The sequence below is a fragment of the Melospiza melodia genome, chromosome 6 (genome assembly GCF_035770615.1).
Source record: "Melospiza melodia melodia isolate bMelMel2 chromosome 6, bMelMel2.pri, whole genome shotgun sequence".
Taxonomy (NCBI): Eukaryota; Metazoa; Chordata; class Aves; order Passeriformes; family Passerellidae; genus Melospiza; species Melospiza melodia.
The window spans coordinates 7,574,087-7,600,807 of NC_086199.1; the positions used below are offsets into that span (position 1 = coordinate 7,574,087).

Genomic DNA, 26,721 nt, shown 5'->3' on the forward strand with positions numbered 1-26,721 from the left:
CTACATTAGTCTCTACCTAAATGAGGTAAAAAGAAACTTTTAAATGGAAAGGTATTTCAAAACTGCTCACTGCAGGATTTCTTGTGTTCACGCTGGCCTTTGTCAGAGGCAATCAGGGATTGCTTATCAGGAATATAATTTTCTCCTGATATTATCTACACAGTGTATAATTTTGTGAGGTCATGCTTGGCTACTGTGGCACTCATTACCTCATCATCAGCAGGAAGAACTTCAGGAAGGAAATAACCTCCAGAAGCAGAAGGAATTTGGAGATACCCAACATTCTTATTTTTTAAAAAAATACACCTCTGTGAATAGAATAAAAAGAAAGACCAACTGTGTACATAGTGGTACAATCTCATTATGATATTGCTATTTTTCTTTTCTAAAGCTCAGAACCTTAAGATTTTTAGGCAAATGACATAATTGGAGGCCTATAAAACGCTCAGCTTTCTGGATGGAAAGATATTGCTTTAGTGCGTGTCTCAGTGTGCCTCTAAATGAACAAGTCATTTTGTACCAGGTACAAATGGAGTTCATGGAGGTCCTGATTCTGATCCCTGGCTGCATCTGAATCATTCAGTGGAAGACAAATACTGACAGTATTGAATTTTACAAGGTGAAAATTTCTGCTTCTGCATTAATTGTTAATTAACTCTGCATTTCAAAAGCCGACAGATGGAAGTCTATACAAACATCCAGCTACAGCAGCTATTCTGCTCAGCTTCCTCCCCATCTGTGTTATGGTGCTGATTTGCTGCATGTGGGCTGAGTGCTAAAGTGAGCAGTAACTTGGATGGAAGCTGAGTTCTTTGATTCAGCGATTCTGTGAATCATTGAGGACATCGACCCCTTGGAGCAAGTCCAGAGGAGGCCACCAAGACAATTAGAGGGATGGAGCACCTCTCCTACGTGGAAAGCCTGGGAGAATGGGGATTGTTCAGCCTGGAAAAGAGAAGGCTTCGGGGTGATCTAATTGTGGCCTTACAGTACAGGACCCTACAAGAAAGATGGAGAGAGACTAAAAGGGCATGTACTTTCAGGACAAGGGGGAATGGATTCTAAGTGAGACGCAGTAGGTTTAGATTAAATACTAGCAAAAAATCCTTTACTGTGGCCATGCTGAGGCCCTGGCACAGATTGCCCAGAACATCTGTGGCTGCTCCATCCCTGGGAGTGTTCAAGGCCAGGCTGGATGGGGCTCTGAGCAAGCTGGGATAGTGCAAAGTGTCCTTGTCCAAGACAGAGGGATTTGAACTTGATGATCTCTAAGGTCCCTTCCAACCCAAACCATTCTGTAATTCTAAAATAATAAACATGAGTTCCAAAACACCACACTTCAACTTTATGCTGCCTTTGTCAGGCAGGGCTCAAAGCACTGTAATGGAACAAATTCATTAGGCCTCAACAACTTTCATCTCAGCATTACAGAACGATTGAATAGATTTAAGAGATGAATTTGATTGATGAATTTTATTAATGAATTTGATTGATGCCCAGAGGATGCTGAGGCCCTGGCACAGGTTGCCCAGAGAAGCTGCGGATGCCGCATCCCTGGGAGTGTTCAGGGCCAGGGTGGATGGGGCTCTGAGCAGCCTGGCCCGGCGGAAGGCATCCCTGCCCGCGGCAGAGGGCTGGAACCAGGAGCGGGGGTCGAGCAGGAGCCGATTCCCGAGGGACGGGCACCCCGCGGGCCGTGAGGGAGGAGCGCTGCGGAGGGGCGGGAGCGGCGGGAGGAGAGGGAGCGGCGGGCGAAGCCTCGCGAGAGCGGGCGGGGTGGCGGCGGCTGCCGCGCTCCTCCCCGTGCCGGTGCCGGCGAGCGAGGCCTGCGCGGGCCCGGGCCGGGCTGTGCCGGGCGGTGCCGAGCGGCGGGAGCGGCGGCCGGGCCCGTCCCGGGGCGGCGGGCAGGATGCCGGGCGGGCGGGTGTGCGGCGCCTGCGGGTGCGCGGAGATCGAGGTGGACGCGGCGCGCGGGGACGCGGTGTGCACGGGCTGCGGCTCCGTGCTGGAGGACAACATCATCGTGTCCGAGGTGCAGTTCGTGGAGAACAGCGGCGGCGGCTCCTCCGCCGTGGGGCAGTTCGTGTCGCTGGACGGTGAGTGCGGCCGGGCCGGGGCAGGGCGGGGCGGGGGCCCGGGGGCACAGGGAGCGGCGTGTGGGGAATAGCGGGCGGTGTACGGAGAGAGGGTGCTGCGAGGATGGGGCACATGGCAGGAGGGAAAGGGCGCTGGAGGAGGCGTGGACAGGGACAGGGCGAAGGGGTTGCAGTGTGGGATCAGGGATAGAGCACAAGGATGAGCGACCCAGCGGAAAAGGACCTGGGGATGCTGATCGACAGCGGGGGAACATGAGCCCGAGGCGTGCCCAGGTGGGTGGGAAGGGCAGTGGCATCCTGGCCTCTGTCAGGGATAGTGTGGCCAGCAGGACCAGGGCAGTGATCGCACCCCTGGGCTGGGCACTGCTGAGACCGCGCTTTGAGTGCTGTGCCCAGCTCTGAGCCCCTCGGTTCGGGAAGGACATTGAGGGGCTGGACCCCATCCAGGGAAGGGCAGCGGAGCTGGGGAAGGGTCTGGAGCACAAATCTGCGGCTGTTTAGCCTGGAGAAGGGGAGGCTCAGGGGCACATTGCCACTCCACAGCTCCTTGACAGGAGGGTGGAACCAGGTAGGGGTCGGGCTCTGCTCCCAGGGAATAAGTGACAGGACGAGGGGACAGTCTTCTGAACCAGGGGAGGTTTAGGGTGGACATAAGAAAGAATTTCTTCGTGGAAAGGGTGATTAGCATTGCAATGCACTGGCCAGGGCAGCAGTGGAGTCGCGGTCCCTGGAGGTGTGTAAGGAAAGGCTGGCTGTGGCACTCAGTGCCATGGTCTGGGTGACAAGGTGCTGGTCAGTCATAGGGTGCACTCAGCGATCTTAAAGGTCTTTTCCAACCTCATTGATTGCGAGATTCTGTGAGTTCAGGGGCATGGGAGTGAGGGAACAGTGGGCAGTGTGGGGAAAGGGATGGGGAGATGCTCTGCCAGAGGGTGGGGTTATGGGGATGCTACAGGGGAGTGAGGACCATGTACAGGGGAGATAAGGGCACTGTGCTGGGAGATAAGAAGGACAGTGTATAGGGAAAAGGGTGCTGTGAGGACAGACTGTGGAAAGCCATGTGGTGCAGAGATGGGATATGGATGGTGCATGTGGGAACTGATGCTGCACAGAGTGGGAATGGGAGAGACAATTCATGGGGAGAAGGAGAGCATGCTGTGCAGGGTGAGAGAGAAATGGGGTGGGGGAGGCTGGGATGAATGGGAGAAAAGAGCTGTGCAGGATGACAGAGATGCTCTGAGTGTGATGGAGTACATGTGTGAGGGACTGGGGCAGGTGTGTGAGAAAGTTTGGGGCTCTGTGGAAGGGTTGGGTGCACAGGAAATGGGGAGGTAGATGAAATTATTTGGGATAGAGGACAGGAAAGGTTGGGTTGGGTATTTAATTGAGAGAGGGAACAGTAGGGGCAACAAGGAGGAGAAACAGGCTGGACATGAAGGGTCAAGAGTCTCTTGTCAGTAGTTGAGTTGGGGTGATGGTGTGAATGCTCTGGAGGATAAAACATGGAAAAAGGCCACATCAGGAAGACAACAGTGTTTAGAAAGTGAGAGAAGGAAAATGGATGTGGGGAGGATGTAGTGTTTGAAAGGGGAGAGATGGAAAATCTGTATGGGGAATGTGTATAAGGAGAAAGAAACATAAGCAAAAGCATGGGAAAGAGCTTAGCAGTGAAACAAGTGGCTCTGATGGATTGTATAGCTGTGGGGAAGAAAGGAATTTTTTCTGTGGTGGAGAATGCAGCTCTGCAAATTGGAGTTTGGGAGTTTACTGTAGGCTAGGAGTTGTCTGATGCCATTCCTGTCTTCCAGCTCAGGGTGCTGGCATTACTTTTTTTACAGCTTATAAGCAGCTCTTGCATCCTTCACTTTTTCCTGTTTTGATGTGGAGATTACATTTTTAAGGGCTTGTTCTGCTTTTTCCCTCCCACCCAAAATTATGCAGGACAGATGGCATGCAAGCTAGAGCTCATTTTGGAATGCCTTTATCCTTAAAAAATAAATCTAAGGAAAAGAAAAAAATGCACCATACTGAGGCTTTTTAATGGATGAATTGCACAGTACTTAATAAAATTTCTTTAAGGTATACCTTTCTGTTTTATGTAAGTCTTGAGATGTGATTGTAAGTCTTGAGTCTGTGATTTTGTGAGTGCAGGCCCTGTTTCACACCAGAAATATTTTAAGGAAATTAGGATATGGATGACTTATGCTGGTACAGTTCTTTACATTCCAAAACAGATGCTTCTGTTGTGAATATTTTTTCCTCAACATGAACTGAGTGATGCAAGCTAATCTGAAAAGATATATTTGTGCTGCAATAACAGTGTCTTCATCATGCGTGCTTGTCTATTAATGTGTTTATGACTGATTAAAATTCCTCTGGAATGGAGAGAAAAGTAATTTACTGTGTAAGAAGGACTTTGCATCTCCCCAAAGGGTGGCGAATTTACAAAGGAATGTAAATTTCTTTTAAGTCAGAAACCATTTACATTCTGAAAGCAACATTTTCTGGTAAGTTACACCTTTCAGTGACTTTTGATTATATTAGTAAATTTCCACTAAAATTGAATGAAATGCCTTGGTCAGAGGCTCCTTGGACTGTGGTGTGATGATCTCAGAGAGTGTTACTGTGTGCAGCATTTGCAGTGTCAGAGGTGCCTGGGGTGCTGGTTTTGAGTCCCTGGCTCATGGTTGGTAGGGCTGGGTGCCTTGGAGAATGTTATTGGAGGTTTGCAAAGGATGAGGGATGTCAGGTTCTTTATTGCAGGGCTGGGAATTGAACAGGGCTTTTGGTATTCGTGGAGTTCAGAGCTACTAAAAACATTCCTCAAATCCCTTCAAGATCCACAGCAGCTTCTGTTGATGTGCTATTACATGTTGAATACAGATGCATTTGTTAATAATTAATTTTCATCTTCATCATAAAAAAGCCAAAGGGAGTGGAAAACCCTGAGACACTGTTTTTTTTTTTTTCTTTTTTACATTTAGAAAAACCTTTTATTCTGCCAAGCTGCATGTTAAGATTTCAGAATCTTGAATTTCTTCACTGGAGTGAGTTCTCCACTTCTCTATATTAATATGAAATGTCCAAGTCCTTGCTAGTAAGTAATGTAGAATCTCTATAAAGCATTGGAAATCCCTTCTTTTATCCTCTCAGGGTTGGAGGAAGGTGTGATATCACAGTTAAGTTTTCTCTGGCAGGATTTACATTGATCTAATTATGTGCCTGTTGTAGGAAGCCTCAACACTGATGCCTTCCAAAGAGAAGTTTGGTGTAGCCAGTGTTTTCCTGTGCAGATGTGTGAGTCCTTTGGAAAGTTCCTTTCCATTTTTTTTTTTTGATGTTTTAGCAGCTGAGATTTTGGTGTGCTGAGAAAGCCTGGGCTTGTGCTTGGCTGTGAATGAGGGGGTTTGCTTTGCTCTCCATGAAGTCTTGGGAAAATGCAGCATAGTTAAGTGTGTTGGACAAGAGGGTAGGATCACAGAATCATTTAGCTTGTAGGAGAAGATTTTTTTAGGGTTTTTTTAGGCTTTTAAGATTATCAAGTTCAACTGTTAACCCAGCACTGCCAAGTCCATCACTGAGCCGTGTTCCTGAGTGCCCCATCTACGTGCACAGGATGAGCCAAGAAGGTAGAAGTAGTGAAGGACAAAAAATATATGTTCTGCACAGGTAAATATAGGGTAACAGTGCTTTTTGGCAAAGTGGCTTGCCTTGAAGATCCTTTGGAGCTTTCTGAGGAAGTGGTAAGTAGGAAAGCAGGTGGTTGGATTTTCAAGGGAAGGTCAGCAAGTTCTTTCACCAGAAGCTTTTTTGGTAAGTGGACAAGGCAGAAAGTTGGATTTTCAAAGGAAAGTCAGCAGAGTCCTTCACCAGAAGCTTTTATAGAATCTGAGCTGTCATTGATAAGGAAAAGTCTTTACAGAGCAGAGTAGCTCTTCAAATGACAGGAAATATACTCTAAAGAGTACAGAAGGAGGTGCCAGTGAAATTCCATAGAATCTGGACTGATGATCTGGAAAACAGGTGACTGGTGAGTTAATGGGGTTTGTGAGCAGTACTGAATTATTTGGGGTAGTAAAGACTGCAGAAGGACCTGTTGCTTTTAGTGGATGGGTGGTAGGATAGCAGATGGGATGCAGAGTTGCTGTGAGAGTTAGCATTGTTCCTTTCTTCCACATGTGGGATGGCATCCAGACTGGCTAGGGTAACATTGGAAGGAAACCCCTAGGTCATAATGGATAGCTTTATAAAAACAAATTGCTCAGTGTTCATTCATGGTACAAGAACCTGACTGGGGAGGGGAATGTTAGAAGCTAAAAGAGCACATGCACCATGTCTGTACACTGTTACACATCCACAGCATTACCTGCAGCTGAAGTGCTGTGTGCAGTTCTAGTGGGTTTCTCTTTTCTTTCCCCCTCCCCAGGAAAACCTCTAATAGAGCTAGAAAAGATGCAGAGAGGAAGATGGAGTGATTAAGAGGAGAGCTTCCTGAAGAGCTTCTCAGTTAGGCTGGCTGAATAGACTCAGCCTCTTCAGACTGGAAAAGAGATGATTGAATGGGGCCACAGTAGAGATTTGTAAATGCAGTAAAATAACACAGCAAGGATGAGCAGCTGCTCAGGGTCACATAATGCAAAAGCTGGGGAATGCTAAGAAATCAAGCAGCTAACTGATTGCAGAGGTAGTGGGTAGGAGGTTCAGAAGCATTAGGAGGTTTTGTCTGGTTGGTTTTGGTTTTTACAGAAACCCCCATGTGAATGTGAAGTTGTGGATATTAAAAGTTTACATGAGCTTAAGATGATTGGGCAGACAGAATAAAAATGTGTCATGGCCATTGATAAAATACATAATTTCTGGTTCAGGAAATCCTTGAGCCACAGATCTCTAGGCAGTGGGAGATTTTATGAGAGCTATCACCACAAACTTTCCTCCTGTGTTTTGTGCTGCCCTTGCAGGCATGTATATTGATGGGCTTTCTCATTCAGAGGTAGGATACTGGACTAGTCTTTCAGTCTGATTGGGCACAGGTGTTCTTTTGAGACTTCACAGGAAGATCATGTTCTTTGAGCTTTACAGAGCTAATCCCACAGAGCTGTCTGTCTCAAACACTGGCAAGTCAGCTCTTCTTGCAAGGTACCTGTCACTTCCTGGGTTGTGAGCTGGGAAGTTATTTCACTAGTAAAAGGGAATAATCCCTTCTAGAAGGGGCTGCTGTGTATTGTTGTGTTGATCTTTTGAGAGAAGAGCCCTCTGAAAGCTTTGATATGCCCCATACTGGTCTAGTGGTTTGTAATTCTTAATTCTGTTGTGAGTGGTCACAGTCAGGAAAGAATCCAGCCTCAACATTCCACCCTAGCTATGTTACTGTCTTGAAGCTTCTGAAGGCTGCCTTGAAATTTGGTTTGTGAACTTGACTAATTTGACCCTGGATAAGTCAGGAATTAGTGGAGATGGGTTATCATGCCTGTTTTAGCTCCAAGGAACTCTGCTGATTGCACAGAAAGTGTTTGAGGCATGTACTTTTCCTAGCTGAGTCTAGTTTTGAACAATAACTATTCACTTTATAATTGATAACCAGCTCAGACTAGCCAAATAGATTGTTTGCTCTGATTTCTCAACTTAAATTTGGAGAGCTTTTGAATCCTGCTAATTGGAATGAATGTGTCTTGCTTTTTATTTTTCTTCGTACCCAAGTTCTTAACAGCCCATCAGTTACTACATTTGAACACATCCCAGCAGGAAGTGCAGCAATACAGGGTCTGAGAGTGAGCTACATTTCTGCCTCTCCATTATGCTATAATTGCATCCTGGAGGATGGAGTTACACTGAGCCCTTTGCCAGTTTGCACTGGTTTGATGGCTGCTGCTTTTGTAGAAAGGCAGGTTAAGAGTTGTGTGCCATGTCTGGAGTTCTCTGGTTGCTCTTTCACTGTCTGGGTGTCTGGGTGGGAGTCCCCTGTCCTGTGGTAATTGTTGGGAGGAACTGTTTTCACAAGTTTTTTTTTTAAGCTGACAGGAGAAAAACTGAAGCTGAAGAGAGTGAGAGAAAGCTGAGCATGGAGCAAACCTGACAGCCCAGATCTCTCTTCAGGTTTTTGTTTAAAGAAGCTGAGAAAGGTGAAGGCTGGGACTTCTGACATTAATCAAAGGAGAAGAAAAGTCCCACCTTGGAAGGTTGATGTGCAGGCAGCATAGCAGCAAGCTGGAAGATGTGACTGAGAAATACAGCACAAAGAAACGATGCTGCAATGTGTACTGAGCTTGTGATCCTCAAGCATGCTGTCTGGGGAAGCTCAGCTTCTTTTCTTCCAGAAATTCCCCTTAAAAGCTTGGCAGTAAGTTGAGAAAAGCAGATCTGATAAGCATCTTGGTCACAGCCCAGGTACTTCTGGTTCCTGCTGTTCCTGAGCAGCTTCTCCCTGGGCTTCCCCCAAGGCTGCCCAGGGCCCAGGAGCCCATCCCTGCCCCAGGGACTGCACAGCTGGGCCAGTCTCCAGCTCCCCTCTGCCTTGCCCTGCCCACCCATGGACCCTGAAGAGCCATGCCCACGTGCTGTGTGGCCTCAGCCCATCCTTGTGGCCCTGTCTGGACATTCTGGGGCTGTGTCTGACCTTGTTCCCCTTGCTGGGCCTGACCCTGACTCCCCTGTGCAGCCTGATGTCCTCAGCCCATCCCTGGACCCATGGAGGTGCCTGATGCTCTCAGCTCTTCCTGTCCCTGCCCTGCTGTAAAATTCAGTCACATCTCTAGAACAAATTTAAATAAGAATTATTAATAAATCTTTTAACTTAGTGACTAAGCCTGGAGGTTTTAGAGCAGTAACAAATACAGAAACAGGATTCTGCAGTGGGCACTGACAGCATCAGTTCTGCAGCACTGAGTCAGGCTCTCTGGCTCTGGTACAGCAAACATGCATTAAGGCTCTGCATCTCCAAATGTACATGAGCTTGCACTAATTTGAGGCTGGTGGGAGGTTATCTTCTTGCTTTTCCTCATAAATGGACAGGGAAGTTGTGAACTGGTAATTCTTAACACACCAACAAGTGTTGTTAAAGTTTTTGGTGAAGGAGGTTCTACAACATTGGTAAGTAGCCTGGTTCAAAATTTAGAACATCAAGAAGAGTTTATTTCTGCTATTACAGGTTTTTTTTTACAAGTGAATTATAATTAAGTTACTACAGAGACCCATTAGCACAGCCACAAATCTTGAATGTGTACTCTCACTCTTCAGTGTCCCATGACAGATTTAATGTATCTTTGGCTCTTTAGTAAAGCTGTGGTATGCTCAGTGTTTTAGGTATATCTGTGGAACCTTACTGAAGTACTTTCTCTACTATTTTATCCTTAAAATCTTTGTTTTTACATCAAGGCATGTGATGTAAAAACATGAGCTACATTCACCTCGCATGCAGAACTTGACAAGAGTTTGCCTTGATCTAAATATTTGTCTTTTGAGAATTGTGGACATAAAAAGTTATGGTCAGCAAACTGGAAAGAAAAGAGGGACTGACTACACAGAGAAAAAAACTTACGTAAAATTTAAGCTGAGCTTATTAGTCATTCATCTTCTCTACCTTTTTGTCCTGTAGAACTTTTTAAGATGATCAATTACTGTCACAGTGAGTGCTAGTGAGACAGTTGGGAAAGGAGATGAACTCTATATTTGTGTAGGATTCTGTGCTTTTGTCTACTTGGCTCCTATGTACAATAAAGGATTCCTGTGTATTTTCAAACATTAAAAAAGTGAAAGGAGTAAGGGTTTTGTTTTTAATTTGTAGTTGCTAATCAGTTTCCCTGTAAGGTATTAATAGACCAAGTCCTGACATTAAATGTTTCTTACGGTGCAGCCTCAAATAGTCCTGACCTGGGCTCTGCCAATAACACACATGCTAAACTTGAAATGAAAACATTTGGTACTGAAAAGTTAAAATAATATTAATACCAACAAGTTTCCTTATATTTGTGGCCCAGATTTTTAGAGATGACACTAATTCGTGGTTAATTTTAAGTTATGCAGAGTGATCATGATGTCAGTTGCAATACAGAGAAAGGAAATATAAGTATGCTGGATTTGCAAACCCTTTGATGGAAATCCTGAAGAGTATTTACCTGATTTACCCTGTGCCAGATTACAAAACTAATTCATAATCATGCTGTGTTGGGAAGGAAGAGGGGAAACTTCCGTCTAAAATAATCATCTGCTGTATGCTTTAGTGAGAGGAATGAAATCAGTTTTGCTTCTCTCCCCGAATCCTCCAGGTGGCAATCGTGCACCAGAGTTAATATGAAGCTTTTTCTGGCTTTGAGTCTTTTCCACACTGGGATGGCAGCAGCAGAGGGTGCTGCTGTCAGCTGTGGCAGTGCAGAGTAGTGCACATAACTTGGATGCAGACTGATTTCATAGACACTTGGGCAGTCCTAAGTTGGGTTTTGGTGGATGCAACTATATTTATCTCTACAGCTGGTAGTTAGGAAAATAAGCTGTGATGGAATAGATTTAAAGTTTGTCTATGTAAGTTTATCTGGCAGTGCTGTTTCAGCAGGCTCTGGTGCCTGCAGACCTGTTCACTTCCCTGGAAAAATGAGAAAAGAATTCTTTCAGTTACAAACTTAAGAACTTGAATCACAAAATTTTGCTTTTATTGGTATGATTTGTAATGGGAGGTTTACTTACCCTCCCTTTTACTTTTGTGGTCTAACTTCAGTAGGAAGCTCATTAATTTTTTTTATATTAGATTACTTTGTGTTCCCCAATTATGAAACCATTGGTGTGATATAGTCTGCATTCTTTACCAGACTTTACCAGATTTTATGCTGGATCTGTAAATACATATATTTGAAATAGAAGGTTTGCCCCTACCATGGCCTGAAGAAAGGACTGGTGGCTTTTGGGTTTAATTTTACAGGAAAGGATTTTGGTAGGATTGGTCCTGTCAGACAGCAAGTGCCCTTCAGTTCAGGTTACAAGCAGCTTCATTCCCTGTCTTCACTTGCTCATTTATGTAGAGGAAGCAAAATCTGTAATACTGGGACTGAATCTGTTTCTCCTCCAGGTGCTGAATCTGAAACTCATCATGTCCCTGACATGACAGAAAAGTGCCCTTTAAGCTGCAGATGCCCAAGTGGCTGCTCTTTGCCTCCACTGTGTGGAGTGATAGGTGCTGTTCCTGTTTTTTGTTGTTGTTCAGGATTACCCCAGACTTCAAGCTTTGCTTGCAGCTTTTACAGATTGAGGAGCAGTTTTATGGAGAAGCAGAGTGATGTGACTTTGTTAGGGAGTTGGTGCAGCAAAACAGAAGCTGCTGAGGTGCTTGTGCTGTGAGCAGCAGTGGGAGTGGCTGCTTTTGGCTGATGGAGGGATAGTCACTGTAGAACCATGTAATTGTTTAGTTGGAAAAGACCTTCAAGATTGTAGAGTTCAGATGTTAACCCAGCTGTGACAAGTAGTTTAACACTCAAATGATGTAGGATTATGATCTGTGTGAGCTTAGACTGAGTACCATCAAATTTCCAGACATTATCTCCTGCATCTTCAGTTCTGTTGTGTTAGGGCAGTGTAGCCCACTGAGAGGACCACACAAAAACTGGAGTAGCTGTGTTTCTGAGCTGCCTAACACATCTCTCCACACCTTCTGGTGTCCAAAATTTCATGTAAATGTCCAAAGCAAACTTAGAAAGGAAGCTTCAGTTATGTGAAGCTGCAAATCTGAGTGAGTTTCTAAAAGAAATCATAGAGTCATAGAATATCCTGTGTTGGAAGGGGACCCACAAGGATCCTGCACAGGATGCCCTAAGAATCACAGCAAATGTCTGAGAGCATTGTCCAAATGCCCCTTAAATTCTGCCACTCTTGGTGCTGTGACCACTTCCCTAGGGAGCCTGTTCCAGTTCCCAACCATCCTCTGGGTGAAAACCTTTTACCTAAAAGCCTACAAACCTCCCTGTCCCCTTTCCCTTCATGCCATTCCCTCAGGTCTTGGGACAGGTCACCAGGGGGAGCAGCTCAGTGTGTGTCCCTCCTGTCCCCTGGAGGAGGTTGTACCTGCAGTGAGCTCTCCCCTCAGTCTCCTCCAGGCTGAACAGACCAAGAGCCCTCAGCTGCTGCTCATGTGGCCTTCACTGTCTTCATGGCCCTCCTTTGGACACTCTCATGGCTTTTTAACATTGTGGTGCCCAAAACTGCCCCCACGACTGGGGGTGAGGCTGCCCCAGTGCAGAGCAGAGTGGGACAGTCCTGACCCTCACCTGGCTGGTGATGCTGGGACACAGCTGTTCCAGATGCTGTGCCTGATGTCCCCAGGACACAGCTGGCCCTCCTCAGCAGGTGGCATGAGTAGATGGCAGTGGGCCTTGGAGCAGTTCACCACCTCCTGAAGGAGGGCATTTGAGTTGCCTTAGGGAAATGGTAGTGTTAATGTTGAAGTTTTGGCAGGCAGTACTTGAAGACACCAAATACTTCTCAGATGTATTTTTGTATGTCTTGAAAGCTGAATGTGAAAAACCAAAAGCCTGCTTAATTCACTTTTGAAGTTGTGGGGGAAGAATGGAAAAGGTCAAGAAATGTAAAAATTGCAGTTAAGCTGGGATGTTAATTTGGTTGTGCCTAGCAATTGCTGTTCCTTTCCTTTGTACTTTTTAAATTGCTAGCTTTGTAGGGATTTTTGTCTTTAAATGAATTTGATGATTTCAGTTTTCTTTTTTTAAGAGTTTATCTTTTTATTACCCAGCTGAACAGTTATGATAATGAGTTTGGTTTGCATTTTGCTTGTAAGATTAAAGCTGATGGTGAGACTACATAGTCAATGGCAACATTAGTTTGCAGTTCTGAGAGTGTAAGTGCTCAACAGACTAGTTCTCTGTCAGTTTTCAAAGACAAATGCTAAGTAGAGATGTTCAGCCTTTCCAGTTAACTTGCTGAAAAATGGGTACATCAATTCTGATAGCAGAATCTGTCTTTCAGAGAGCTCTGCTGGTATGTGCTGCAGTCTCTATAGCTTGGAAAGAAATTACTTTATGTATGATGTTAGAGCTTGATGGCTAATGAAAAAGAGTCTTAAAGAACAAATAATTGAAATCTCAACTTAATTCCATTTTGTTTATATTATTTTGGATTTTAACTCCTGAGTAAGTTAAATTATTTAGTTGTTAGTATTGTTTATCACCACTGTAAGATTGTTTTGTGCAAGCTTTTTAGTAGTAACAGGGAAGCATTTTAAAGTGCTGTCTTATCAATGATAGTCCAAAGCAGTTCAGTATTTTGGTATATTCAAGGATAGAGGGGACTGGGAAGTGGATGGAGCTTTTGTGTACAGAACCAAAAGTGCCTTTGACCCAAGTCCTGGGTGATCCCCCTGCCTCCAGCCTGCTGCTCCTGCCTTGTGGGTGGTGTCCTCCTCCCATGCACTGATGCTCGAGTGTGCTGCAAATCAGACTAGTGAGGAAGCTTGTAGTAAAGCAAACCTTAAAACAACAACAAAAAAAAAAGGAAAATGGGAGGTGGAATTTCTGTTTAGATTTTCTACTGAAGAAAGGAATGTAAAACTATTGCCATCATTGATATATTTCCTGCCAGATAAACCATTCTTACTAAATGTACACAAAAAATGTTATGCCTTCTTTTGTAGCTTGGTAACCTCTCTCTGTTTTGTTGCATTGGTTTGTTTTCAAGTGTTTGTGGAAATACAAGGCTGTACCTGTAAGAATGGCAAAAGGAGACATTGCTGCCTCTGGTAGTCAAACACAGAGTTGGGAGAGTTACCTCTGTACCCAGTAAGGTGATCACTATTAAATGTTTTTCACTTTTTATTAGGATTATTATTAGATTAAGATCACTTAATCTGTGGGGCATTTAGGTGAAAGCTTGTTACGTGAGGGACGACACAAACTCACTGAGTGTCTTGGACAAACAATGCGTTTTATTGTTCAAATCTTCTTTTTACAGGGCATTTGAATTTCCCAGGCTCAGAGCTGGGATCTCTCTCTGCCCAGATCTCTGGCCAGTGGTGTTTGTGCACCTAGGCTTGAACAGGGTTGGCTGAGGGTCCCTGTATAGGTTTGAATCCAGCCTATCTGGGGACTGTTTATCTGTTTTTCTGGAAAGAACCAGGCTAGCAAATTGGATTTGTGTTATATCTAGATTTACCTTGTCCAGCTGCAGTGTGACAGCACTGCCACAAGAGCTGATTGTTGTTTGTTAAAGGATCTGTTAACAAAGTGAAGTTGGTTTCTGTTGTGGATAGCACTGGAAACCTAATTTAAAAGTTATATGGAAAAATAAGCTTTGAGGGCTGATATTAATTCTGCAGGAATATTAGCTTATTAGCTTTTCTGGGTTTTGGTTTTGTTTTGTTTGTTTGTTTTTCTCAGTATTAATGTACATTAAGTGCAACTGAGAGGGGACTAGAGCAAAAAAAGTCTGGTAAGAGTGAACAGTTTAGGTCACAGTTTTTCATCAGTTCTACCTGCCATGGAAATATCTTATTCAGGTGTGTACCAGAAATTCCCTAAACTGCTTTAAAGAGCAACTTCATTCCCCTCTGTGTCTATCCCAAAGCCTTTCTAGTTTGTTCTGAAGAGCCAGTCTGAGAGGAGGAAACAACCACAATAACCTGAGGAAAAGCTGTAGGCATCATAGACCACAAGATGGCTTTTTCCCCTATCCTGAAGACTTGAATTAAGTAGAACTCCAAATTGAACTAACAAATTGCTTGTTTTCAATCCTGTGCAATTTAGCTTTTTGGTCTCACTTGCTGTTGAGCTGATAAATTCAGATATCCTGCTTGAGGTATCCTGATTGTTTTAAAAAAAATCTTCCTGCTTTAGTGGGAGACTATTTTTGTCCTTGGTAGTTTAATTCCCTGTTCTGCAAGATTGGTTTGCATGAGTAGCTCCACTGACTCCCAGCAATCTCTGCATTCAGGCTGCTTAGCATTGGCATGGATGGCCAAACCAGCCTCTAGTTTATTCTGATTTAAAGCTCAGACTTCTTTTAAGTCTCCAACCTTTCAGGGTGTGAAAGTGGCAGTTCCAGACTTGCAGTTTTTGTAGCCTGAGTGTTGCTGTGTTTACCTAATGACAAACTGAAGTTACTTTAAAATAAGTGCTATGTCTCTAGTAGCCAACACAGTCATTTTTGAATGCTAAACATGTTTTATATTCTGTAAAGCCAATAATTACCTATTAGAATTCTGTAAATTCTTCATTGAATATTCTTCAGACAAAAATACTGACTAAGCAATTTTTTCCTCCATTATTTTGAGAAATGTTTTACAGTGCTGATTTTCATGTTCTGCTTAAAATTGACATTGGGAGATTTTTTGTAGTTTCTTTGGAACTGAGATTGGGAGGGCTTATGGAGCCATGTAATTCTTATGGTATCTCAAGAAAGAAATAATTTGCACAGTATTGGTTCTTGATGTCTTAAGTACTTTTAGACCTTCTTAATGTAGTTTGGCATGTTGTAGATGATACAGATACCGACTACATTGGCAAAATAAGTTTTATTTTAATATTTTAATTAAGTTATTCTCTTTGACATGTCTGGTGTTTGTTTTTTTTTTTCCCTTAGGTGCAGGGAAAACACCGACTTTAGGAGGAGGATTCCATGCCAACCTGGGAAAGGAGTCACGAGCAAAAACTCTACAGAATGGTACTAGCAAATTTTAGTCTTGCTGATATGAATTATTTTTATTAATATGGTTGAAACAATTAATTTTTAGTTTTGAATGTGACCTCAAAACCTTGGCAGGCCCCTCATTATTCAGTGGACAAGTCTGCTTAGTGCTGATTTTTCATTCTGCTCTCATTTGGCTGCTGCACCTGATTTATGAGTTCATGCAGCTGACTGACAAAGGGTAATGGCACCTGACAATATTACTGTGGTTTAAAAGGGCTTTTTCAAGGTTGACATGCCCATTGCACCTTTTTATTATCTGTTAAACCTATTGTGGCTTTTTATTTAGTCCATTTTCAGGGTTCTTGGAACACTTTATTCATGTTTATTTAAAAGTATAATTCTTCAAATATTTTTGGTCTTAAGCAATGCAAGTGTGGGATAATGCATATAAGTAATCATGTGCTTAATATGGGATCATTGAATAGAGAGAGGAAAAATGGAAAAAAGGTTTTAGCGTACAGATGACATTGAAATAAATATTCTCATTACATGCTTTACATTTTAATTGAGATCTCCATATTCTACACTCTTTAAAGAGGGTGAATAAATCCAGCTTTTATTCCAGGAGCAGAATGGTCTTGCAGTTTGCTGTTGCTCATATCAAGGGACAGGAGTTGTCATTTTTTGGTTAATTAATACTCCTGTCTCATGACTCCTGGAGATGACAGCTGATGGACTGTCATAGCAAAGTCTCAGAAGCTGACATGTAATTAACTATGGATGTAAATGGGTTTTATGATAAGGTACTCATTTGGGGTAGATATTTTAGAGAAAGGTATTTTCCTAAATTAGTCTTGCATTTGCAACTCAACACAGAAAAATCTTGCTTATATTATGCCTCTGTAGGTATATGAAGAGTAAGATTGATCTGGTATTAAATCTTCATAGGTAGAGAGGCTAGGATTGATCTGTGTGATTGAAGTATAGTCAGATTTCTCTACTCAGCATTATTCAGCTGATATATATAGAGGTTGTTTTATATACAGAATGTTGTATTCAGCTGTTTTTACTTAAGAGTATTGAGCCCTGTTTGTTTGGCAAAGTAAAGCTTGCACTTTAGGTGAGGTAGTGTCAGTGTCAGGTCTGAAGTTACTATCTTTGGAATTTTAAATTTCCTGTCTAACATGTAACCTATATAAGCAGTTGGATAAAGCCAGTAAACTTAATGAAGTCTGGTTTTGGATTAAGGCACTTTAATCAAAACTGTAATTTGGAACAGGCATTTTAAAAATAAATTGGCTTTTTGTGCATAAGAACTTCACAGTTGTCTGTAATTGTAAAAAGTAAAATGCTGATGGAAGGAAATCTGTCTTGTTGCTTCGTGGAGTGTTTGAATCCTTCACAAGCCCTTTTGGTTATGCCAAAAGGTAATCACAAGTAAAGAGAGTGTAGGCGTTTTTCTAGAATCTAAACACAGCTTTTTCTTGGATGAGTGTTTGCTGGGGAATATGTCTGAGCATCTTCCTTCCCCACAGCTTTTGTGTGGGGGGCCTCCCTGATCAAAAACAGTGATTGTGACTAGGCTAAAGTAAATCAGCATAATACACAAAAACATTTAGTTGCTTTACATGAATTTATCTCCCAAACAGTCTTGAAACAGGAAAATAATTTGTCTTTTTAGTTACACCTCTCTGAAGCTCTTTGCAGGTTTTCTTCTATTTTTTTCCCCTGTTTCTATCCTTTATATAAGGAGCAAGTGTTTGGTCTTTGATTTCTGTAGCCAACCTGCATTTGTCATGCTGCCAATCTATCTCTGGGAAAGTTCTTTTCAGTGAGCTAAGTGATGTTCTTGCTCAGTCCCAGGCATGACAACAGCAGCTGATATTTCAGGTAGAGCAATTGGTGTTTGAAAGCCTTTTCTTTTCTGTCGCTGAATAATGAGCCGGTTGTCTGCTGCTTTTAATCACACTTCTGGCTTTACATAGTTTTTAATTGCAAATTGAGCTATGGCAATGAGCTTATAAAATCTCACCCTGTCATTGTGGGCCCACGATCATGGCTTTTTTTTTTGGGGTGAAATTATGTTAAATATCCATCATGGTTAGACTTGAAAGTGTAGCAAGGTAAGTGGACGTATTTTAAAGGAGAGGTATGGAGTTGTTCATTCAGTGAAACTGAAGTGCACTGCTAGTTGGCTGTATGAAAACTGAACAGTTATAAAAAATGCTGAGCTACTTATTTATTTGCTGGTGCCACTCTGTTGGCATTTCCAAAGTTAGCTGTGCTGCAGGTGAAGTGCTGAACTCTCTCCCCTGGGGATGCTGGCACAGGACATCTGCGAGGGCGGCCACTGGTGGCTCTTACATCAAGGCTGCTGCTGCTGCTGCTGCTGCCTTCTTCTCTCCTGTGCTCTCAGTGCTCCTGCTGAAGGGGAGAGCCAGGCCTGGGAAGCAGGGTTGGGCAGTGGATGAGTCCCCAGAGTGCTGGGGAGCAGCTGAGAGCCGTGTGTGGTCCGGGAGCGCTGGTAGCTCACTCTGCGCCTGCTCTGCTTGCCAGCAACCTGCAGGGAAAGTCCAGCCATGGAGCAGGACGTGCTGGGTTTTAAAAAAAAACACCTCCCCTGCTATCCCTCCATCCCCCCACTCCTTCCCCGTGTGCTTTGGGCCAAATTCTTCTTTACTGTAAAGTCTGTCTTTCCAGGGGAGGTGATCTGGACTCGCTGTCTCTTACTTAATTACCAGCAAAGCAGCTGGGCTTGGCTGAGTGTATGATGCTGCTCTTTTTTGAAGCTTTTAATGAAAGGATGTTTAGAATTAGATGAAGAACAGTTTGGCATTAGAATGCTTAAGGTAATAACTTTTTTTCCATGCATTCTAAAGTGAAGAAATGCAAAAGTAAAATCTCCCAGCAACTGCTCATCAGTTCTGGACTCTTCTACAGAAATCGTGGTGTGTGTTGGTGTTTTTATAAATATGTGTATTTATGCTCTAAACAAAGCCATGGGCAAATCCTGACCATTCTGTAGTTTTCAGGTTTGTGTAAGAATGTCCATTACACAGAACCAGTCTCCCTTACCACATGTACCTTTCCTCACTATTTATAATGCAGCAGGGCATGGCTGTTCAGTTTCTCCCTTTATTTCTGAACCAGCTGATGTTTGTGTGTGTTTGTTTGGGAATGGCTGCTTACAGAAACTGGAGTCTTGTTTACACTTGCTAAAATATTTATGCAGAGAAGATTTAATACTGTTGTATTTGTTCATAATCACTTTGATTTTCGGAGTGCAGTACTGTGCTAATTGAGTGTATGAAGCTCCACAAGTTCAACAGGCTCAGGCCCACAAAATGTTTTGCATCTGTACATACAGACGTCATTTTTGTAGTAAAAACCTGGACATCTGTGAGATGATGTGGTGTTTCAGCTTCAACTTTGTTTGAATGGATATGGCAAAATAGCTAAATACTAGTGTTTTTCTGAAAAAGAAGAATTATGAGTAAAATACCAGCTCAGAGGGGAGACTCTTTGACAAGACACCTTCCTCTGTTTCTGAGCCTCTTCAAATTTCTACAGTATTGGTCAACACTTACAGTTACTTCCAGAGCTGAAATGCAGACTGATGTCTCTTTAAATCCCATTTTACAGTTCTGTGCTGCATTACATAATCTCTCTAAATAGCCAGTTTATTCTTGTTTCCTTGCAGGCAATCTGCTCTCGCTGTATCAGTGTCAGAGTCGTTGTTACAGGGAAGTTGTTCTTGACTTGGAGCTCTGATATTTTCAAGTCTTCAGTGACCAAAAAGAAAAGGACAGAGGAAGAAGGATCAATAGCATGATTATATATATGATATGATTATTAAAAGTTTCAGTTGCAGATACTCAAATTTGGTCTAAACTAAGTTTGAAGATTGCAGCTGCATCTAGCTTAATCCAATTTCTGAACTGTTGTGCTGTGGTTTTAATTATTTCTTTAAATGAATGTGTGTTTTCCCTCAGTCCTCTTAAATACCAAAACATAGCTAACAGTATTTTAATGCTAAATGGGAAAGTGTTTCTGAAGATGGTCTGTAATGCATTTTTTACTGTTTGCATTTAAACTATTTGTTTAATTCATTAACATTTGGTGTCATCACTCATTTTATAGCTGGTTTGTTACAAGTGATTATGGAAGGTTCTGCTTCCTCCCAGAACCATACATTGTGAATTAAAAAAGGACATAATATTACACATGTGAAGAACAGAAGTATTCAAAAGGGAGGAACAGAGAGCAAAACTAGAACAGCAAGGCAAGGGAGATTAGTGGAATTCTAGAATAACTGAGATTGGAAGAGACCTCTGGAGGCTGACAAAACGGTGGCTTTGAAGTTGCATTAAGCTGCTGAGGGCCTAGAGCAGCTGAGCTCCAGTTTTTACCAAGGAAGGATATGACAGAATTTCCCTGGTCAACCTGTTCTCCAGTGATTGGCTACCCTCACTGTGAGGAATTTTTTTCCTTATGTTGAGTCAGAACTTATTTTGATGAAATGCAACTCTTCCCTCTTGTCCTATTGCTGTGCATCTCTGGTGATGCAGCTCTGGCTGCATCTTTATAACCTCCTCCTGCAAAGCTGAAAGCAGCACAGAGAATTCTCCCTCAGCTTTCTTGAGACTCAGCAAATTCATCTGTCAGCCTCATCCACGTGCTGCAGTCTCCAAATCATCACAGGGACTCTCTGCTGGACTTGCTCCAATATGCCAGTGCCTCTTCTGCAGAGGAGCCCTGAGCTGGACAAAGTACTCTAAATATAGTCCATAAGTGCTCAACAGGGGATGATAATCACTTCTCTGGACCTGCTGGCTGCAGTTTTAATAATGTTGCACTGGGATGAAATTAACCTTCACCACTTTGACTGGGTGCTGCTGAGCCATGTTCAGCTTTTTGTCCGTGAGGAACCTAGACCCTTTTCTGCAAGAAAGTCAAACAGTCCCCAGCCTGTGTTTTTGCCCTGCAGTTTTTCTGTCCCAGGTGCAGAAAATTTGCATTTGGCTCATGAGGCTTCTGTCTTCTCATTACTGCAGCATCTTAAGATTTCTCTGAATAGTGGCTCTGCCCATCAGCATATGGCCACTGCTCCAATGAGATGTCATCTGTAGGCTGGCAAAGGAAACCTCCTGGCCTGTTGTTCATGTTGTTAATGAAGGCATTAAACAGTATTGATCCCAGTGTAAGTCTGATGGTGAACGTGCTGAGGACTACCTTTGAACCAGGCCAGCCTCTCACACAAGTTGCTGTTCACTGGCCCAGTCCAGATCTCTGCAATTTGGCTACCAGGGAGAAGGATGAAATGGGATGAGGGAAAAGCTGTAGTTAAAATTTCTCTTGACTGCATTCTGGTTGTGGCTGCTGGGCATGATCGGCCCTCATTGAATCTGTGCTGGCAGTTCCTGGTTACATCCTTGGGTTTTGCCTGTCTGGAAATGGTTTCCAGGTAGATTTGTAGCCTTCCAAGAGGCTGAGAGGAGCCCGACTCACCTTTGGAGTCTGACTTCTTCCTCTGGAAGAGAAGCCTGATGCTTGCTGCCTTCAAGTCAGAGAGGACCTCTTTAAATTCCTACACCTTTTTTAAGATGTCAGAGATTACTCTTTTTACTGTCTCCCTTTGCATTCTCAGATGTATGCCATCAAGTCCAGTTAACTTGTGTGTGTAGACTGTGCTTAGGGAGCCCTTGCTCAGTCTTTCTTTACCATGGAGGGTTGCCTACCTGTTCTCTGAACAAACTGAAGCTCTCTGAAATCCAGTGTTGTGATTATGTTACCCATCTTCCTCACACCCCTCAAGATCTTGTTTATCTTGGGTTGCTGTAACCAAGCCTGCCATCAGATTTTACACCCTCCACCACTTCTTCCTTTCCAAAGAGTGGTAGGTGTATCACAGCTTTCCTTGACCTGTTGCTGATGTACTCTGGAATTCCACTGGATTGCCTGTGACCCACTGTGGTTCCTCACAGCAGCTGCTGGGGTGGATCCAGTTCACCATGAGAACCCGGAGGTCTTCCTGCTTTCCAAAGAAAGCTTCATCCTCAGATTCAGATGGTCTATGGCAGGTGCTCGTGACTGTTCCTCTTGGCCTTGCCTCTCATCCAGACCTATTTACTTTTTATTGGCCTGTCAATCATTTTTCAGCAGAGCTTCACACTTTCAGGCAGTTCCTCTGAGTAGAATGAATCCCTGTCACCTTCCCTGTCTGTCCTTGTGCAGCCTGTCACCATCCATCTCCTTACTCCAGGCACGTGAGCTGCTCCACAGCGTGTCTGTAACTCCCCAGTGAATTTGTAGTTTTGCAGCTGTGCATAGGCTTTGAAGTCTTCCAGACTGTTTCCTTCATTAGATGCAATCTTTTCTTTTACTCTTCCTCCTGTATCAATTCCTGTCCTTGGCTTTGATTTCAATAATGAAACTTCTGGTCTAGGCTCTCTGCCATCATCTTGTCCTTCTTGCCTTCCTTTCTGTTGTGATAGAAGCTAATCCTAATCCTCTCATCTCTGTGTTTATTAGCACACCTCAAGATTTCTCTTGTTGTCTTTTAAACTAATCATTGCTTAAAGTTCTCCTTTTCTGGTTTTGCCTCATATCTTCCTCAATTTCTTTACTCACTAAGGCTTTGAAAGACTTCCTCTTCTAGCCAAACCATTGCTTCAGTTTTACCCTTTGATCTGCCTACTGCCTTGTCCCTTACAATTCCTTTCCTACCATTAGCAATTTCTCTCTCATCCATTTCCTTCATCTTCACATTTCCTGTTAACTTTGCCCATCTCCCTTTGAGGATAAGGGGGCATCTTCTCCTTTTCATTTGGGATGATATTACATGTTTTTCATGTATGAGTGTGTTTGGTTGGGTGGTGGATTTTTGTTTTTTTATTTTGTTTGCTGGTTGATGTTTCAAGTGCAACCTTTTCCCTTGGTAAACTTCTTCAACCTCAACATACCTCTTCCATCTAGTCCCATGTCATGGCTGGACATGGGTGGCAAAATTTGGATGTCTGTGTGAGCTCCTGTTTCTCGTCTCCTTTCAGAGGCTGTGCATAGAGGCAGACAGATTTAGGGTGTGATTAATTTAATCCGAAAGGAAGTCAATGACTCATTCTCTGGAGCGTCTGTTTCTCTTCACTCACTGAAAGGAAGCCTATATTGACTAAGCCCAGTCACTCATCTCTGAAGATAAGGTTGATGGATTGTAGGCTTTGGTGTCTGCTGAATCTGTCTGTATTTGTGTATCTCCTTGTTGACATAGAGTTAACATGGCCAAAACCAAACTACAAATTGCATCCAACTGTTCTGGCCTTTTGCATGTTAACAAGTTCAAACTTCTTCCCACTGAGGCCCCTCACAGCTTTCTTTCCTCCTGTCTTGTAGATCCACCCTCTCCAGCATCTGCTAAACCATGGATGTGTCCTAGCCATAACACTCACATATTTGTTTCTTGAATAAGTGTTTCTTGACTTTCATTACTCTTTCTGTCTCATCAGAACATGCTCCAGAGCCAGGAATGCAGAAAAGTTGTGACCTGAAATGCTAATTCTTTGGTCCTTAACTTCTTCATCAAACAATTTTTAAAGGAATGTTGTTTTCCCTGCTTGTTTGCTCTTTTGCATTTGTGATTGCTGTTACTGATCAGACAACAATTCAACAGGGAACTTCCCTGGTGTTACTGGGCTGTTGTGTTTGACCCCCAGCTTGCTGGACCTCTGTGCTTCTGAGGCTTGCTTGGATGTCAGCAAGTGTGGGCTTTCCTGGTCCTCTGCTTCAGTGCAGGCTCTGGTAAGTTCCACAGCTTGATGCTGGACTCCCTGGTGGCTGAATCTTCAGGGTATCTCAGTATCTTGCACACTTTTCTCAGTGCTTTGTGTTCCAGGGTTTGCATACAACTGCACTAATCAGCAAAGACTTGAAGAGATAGGAAAAACACTTAAGGAAAGCAAACAAAAAACCTCAGGGGCAGAAAACCTACTCTTTAGCCAGCATGAGTTACTGCAAGAATTTGGGTAAAAGCAGAAAATTGTGTTTCCCTACTCTAGAGTTTGATTCAGAGGCCTCTGAGGAAGCTGGGATCCTTCTGGTTGGTACTCTGGCTTCTCTTCAGGCACAGGGAGAACCTCTTCAATCTCATTTTGCTGATGAGATTCTGTCCTTCATCATCTCCAGTTACCTTTGTTAAAAGACCAGTTGAGTTCATCAGCTGATCAGGGATGACCTTTTGGTTATACATTGATTAATTAGTTTCTACTTGAGTTGAAATTTGAAAATTTCTATTGTCTTAAATCTTGGCCATTTTTGTGTTTCGCTGGGGAATGATGAACGAAGTACCTGTCTTGGAGATGCTTTTGATCTGCTCTTTATCCTTACAGGGACAGTTTAATGGAGAAGAGTCCATGTGTACTTTAATGAGTTCTGTTATTTTCTAAGAAGAAGATCTGGGATCCTTTAAGAGTAGAGGATAATGCCCAAATTTTGCCCAGAGGCTGACTGACAACTTAAAACTTTAAGCACAGCAGTCCACTGGGTAGAAATATGTGAGTCAAGCTTTGCTGGTCTTCCTAACTTTGTTCCTGTGTTTTTTTAGCCAGAAAAGGGAAAGATTAGAAAAGACATTTCTAAAATTCCTCAGAGGTGTTGGTTCAGTCTGTATGTGTCTGAGAAACTGAGGGATTGTCCTGTGACTGAGAACAGTCTCTGTTGTTACTTTTTCTTTTAATTTTGAAGGTCGTCTTTGAAGTTGAAAAAAAATAAAACTGCCGTCTTAATCAAATGGGTTAACATGACTTGGGTTGACTTAACTAATAACTAGAAATATTTGCATGTTCAGCTGCTTTGAACTGGCCTGTTTGTGACTCTGGAGTTAAAAGCATCTTTCATGGTTCCTTTGCTCTGTCTCCTCTCTGGTCTCTGCTCTGTCTCTTGGTTTATTAGCTGGCTGTGGGCAAGAGAGCTCTTCTGGCAGGGAAGCACAAATCTCTCCTTCATTTTATCAAACAAGAGAAGAAATGCCCTCTAAAGTTCTGCACACTTGTGAAATTTCTGGCTTGGATATTAAAGTTTTGGCCTTTTTTATTTCCACATTTGTCTCCTAAATTTGACAGTTTCTCTATGCACAGAGTAGCATAATACTGATCCCATTTGTGGAATTCACTGATGGAGATTCATCTCCCTGCAGCCTTGTGTAGGTAATTGAAACTTGTCATTTCTCTTGAGAGCAATTCTTTAGTTAAAGATAGTTTACCTAGTAGGCTAATGTTTTTTAAAACATTTGCTTTTTATAGTATTATTCACAAGGAAATGAACTTGGATATTAATAGGTTTATCTTCCTTCTTGTACAGTGTGGCAGAAAATAGGTGACTGCCTCTCTCCTTCCTCCCCCTCTAGTAATATCTATAAATTTCAGAGCTAGATTTCTTCTAACAAGCATCTGAATTAAGCCATTTTAACTTTGCAATGTTGTCAGACAAGCAGGTAACACTCCAGGTAATACCGCTTTGGTTTAAGTTCCATGTAACTGCTGCTTTCTTTTTTGATAATGAAAGAATGTGTACGTCACTTTTGTGGCATAGGGCTGTCTTAAACATTGAAATCTGAGTTTTGAAGTGTCTGTGTCATTTTATAGGCACTGTGGCTCAAAACTTGAGAGGAGGAAGGTTGTTGTTGCTTTTTAATGCTGTGATCTCTGATAGTGCTGAGTTCTTGTCATGTGTTTAAAGTGCTTTTTGTTTTGCTGTGTGGAATAAATTGGAGTGTTGGTGATGTGGCAGCACAGGAAAGCATTCCCTAAGCCTGAGGGTCTGCAAGTGTGATTTGCTTTTGAAGCTATTACATTTTTTTGGAAGATTGTTTTTCTGAAATAATGGCCACAGCATTAAACTTCTGAACCTCTGTAGAAATAACAACAGAAAAAATTCAGAAACTGCTGAGCTTCTGTATCAGGTGTGAAATGTGTGTCAGTGGGAGCGTCCTGTATTCAGTACAGCCACACCAGCAAATTTATTAGCAGACTGACCTCTGTCAGCCCCCTGAAACCACCAAAAACCTCAAACCCAAACTCTGGCCCCAGCCTGAACAACAGCTCTGTGCACAAGTTCTCTTTGGGCCGGGTGGTTGCAGCCCTGGGCTTTGCTGCCCTCCCTGCAGGTTGTGCTGTCAGCCCAAGGGCTGCTTTGGTGCAGTGTGTGGGTGGGAGGAGCTGTTGTGTAAAGGGCTGGGAACTCCTCTGGGTGGTTTTGCCATCAGAACCTGCAGCCCTGGAGTCCAGCCCACCTTGTTAACAGCAGAGCCAGTTCAATCCCAGCCCTTCCCATCCCTCAGCTGCCCCTTCCCACCCCCTTCATCCAGATATGCTGTGCTGTAGCTTGGGCAGTGCACCTCTTTATGGGGCAGTGAAAAGATCTGGCTTTCACAAGCAAAATAAAGAGAGAGAAAAAAAAAAACAACCCTTGTTTTCCTTTTATCATTTCACTCCTCCACATGGCACCAGAGATTGGAGGAGGGAGTGGGTGACGCAGAGATGAGCAGGAGCCTCCTAAACCCGTTCTGCAGCACGAGAGGCTGAACGCGGAGCTGCGCACTGAGCTTTTCTCTCTTAGTGTTTTTTAAACATTTATTTATAACCCACTGTCCTGTTACGTTCAGTCCTGCACAGTCAGTGTGAAGGAAGGTGTTTTCTGTTCTTTTGGCTTGACTTAACATGAGTGGGAAGACTTTTTAGCAGTGTTCTGTTCATTGACTGCTGCTGGCAGATGGATGCTCTCCGCTTGAAGTGCCTCAGGCCTTGATATCTTCCGTTCTCTCCCCCTCCCTCCTCCCAGCACACACCCCCGAGTGTGCAGGCTGTGCTAATTTAGTCACAACTTAAAAGGAGTGATGAAGAAGAAATGCTCAGCTCTAATAGAATTCTTGTCGCTCATGACATCTTTGGGGAGCACATTTTCACTTCAGGATCCCTAAGGATTTTTTCCAGCGATGTGTATTAGATGTTCTGTGATG

General features: G+C 43.2%; 1 protein-coding gene across 1 annotated transcript in view; it reads left to right on the forward strand.

The window, feature by feature from the left end:
- The first annotated feature begins 1,909 nt into the window (after positions 1-1,909).
- The window catches only part of BRF1 (BRF1 RNA polymerase III transcription initiation factor subunit), a 173,215-nt gene continuing 148,403 nt past the window's right edge, over positions 1,910-26,721 (forward strand). The window contains exons 1-2 of the mRNA XM_063159797.1: positions 1,910-2,096; positions 15,666-15,746. Of these exons, the coding sequence (XP_063015867.1) occupies positions 1,910-2,096; positions 15,666-15,746 (268 nt within the window). The remainder of the gene's footprint in view (positions 2,097-15,665; positions 15,747-26,721) is intronic.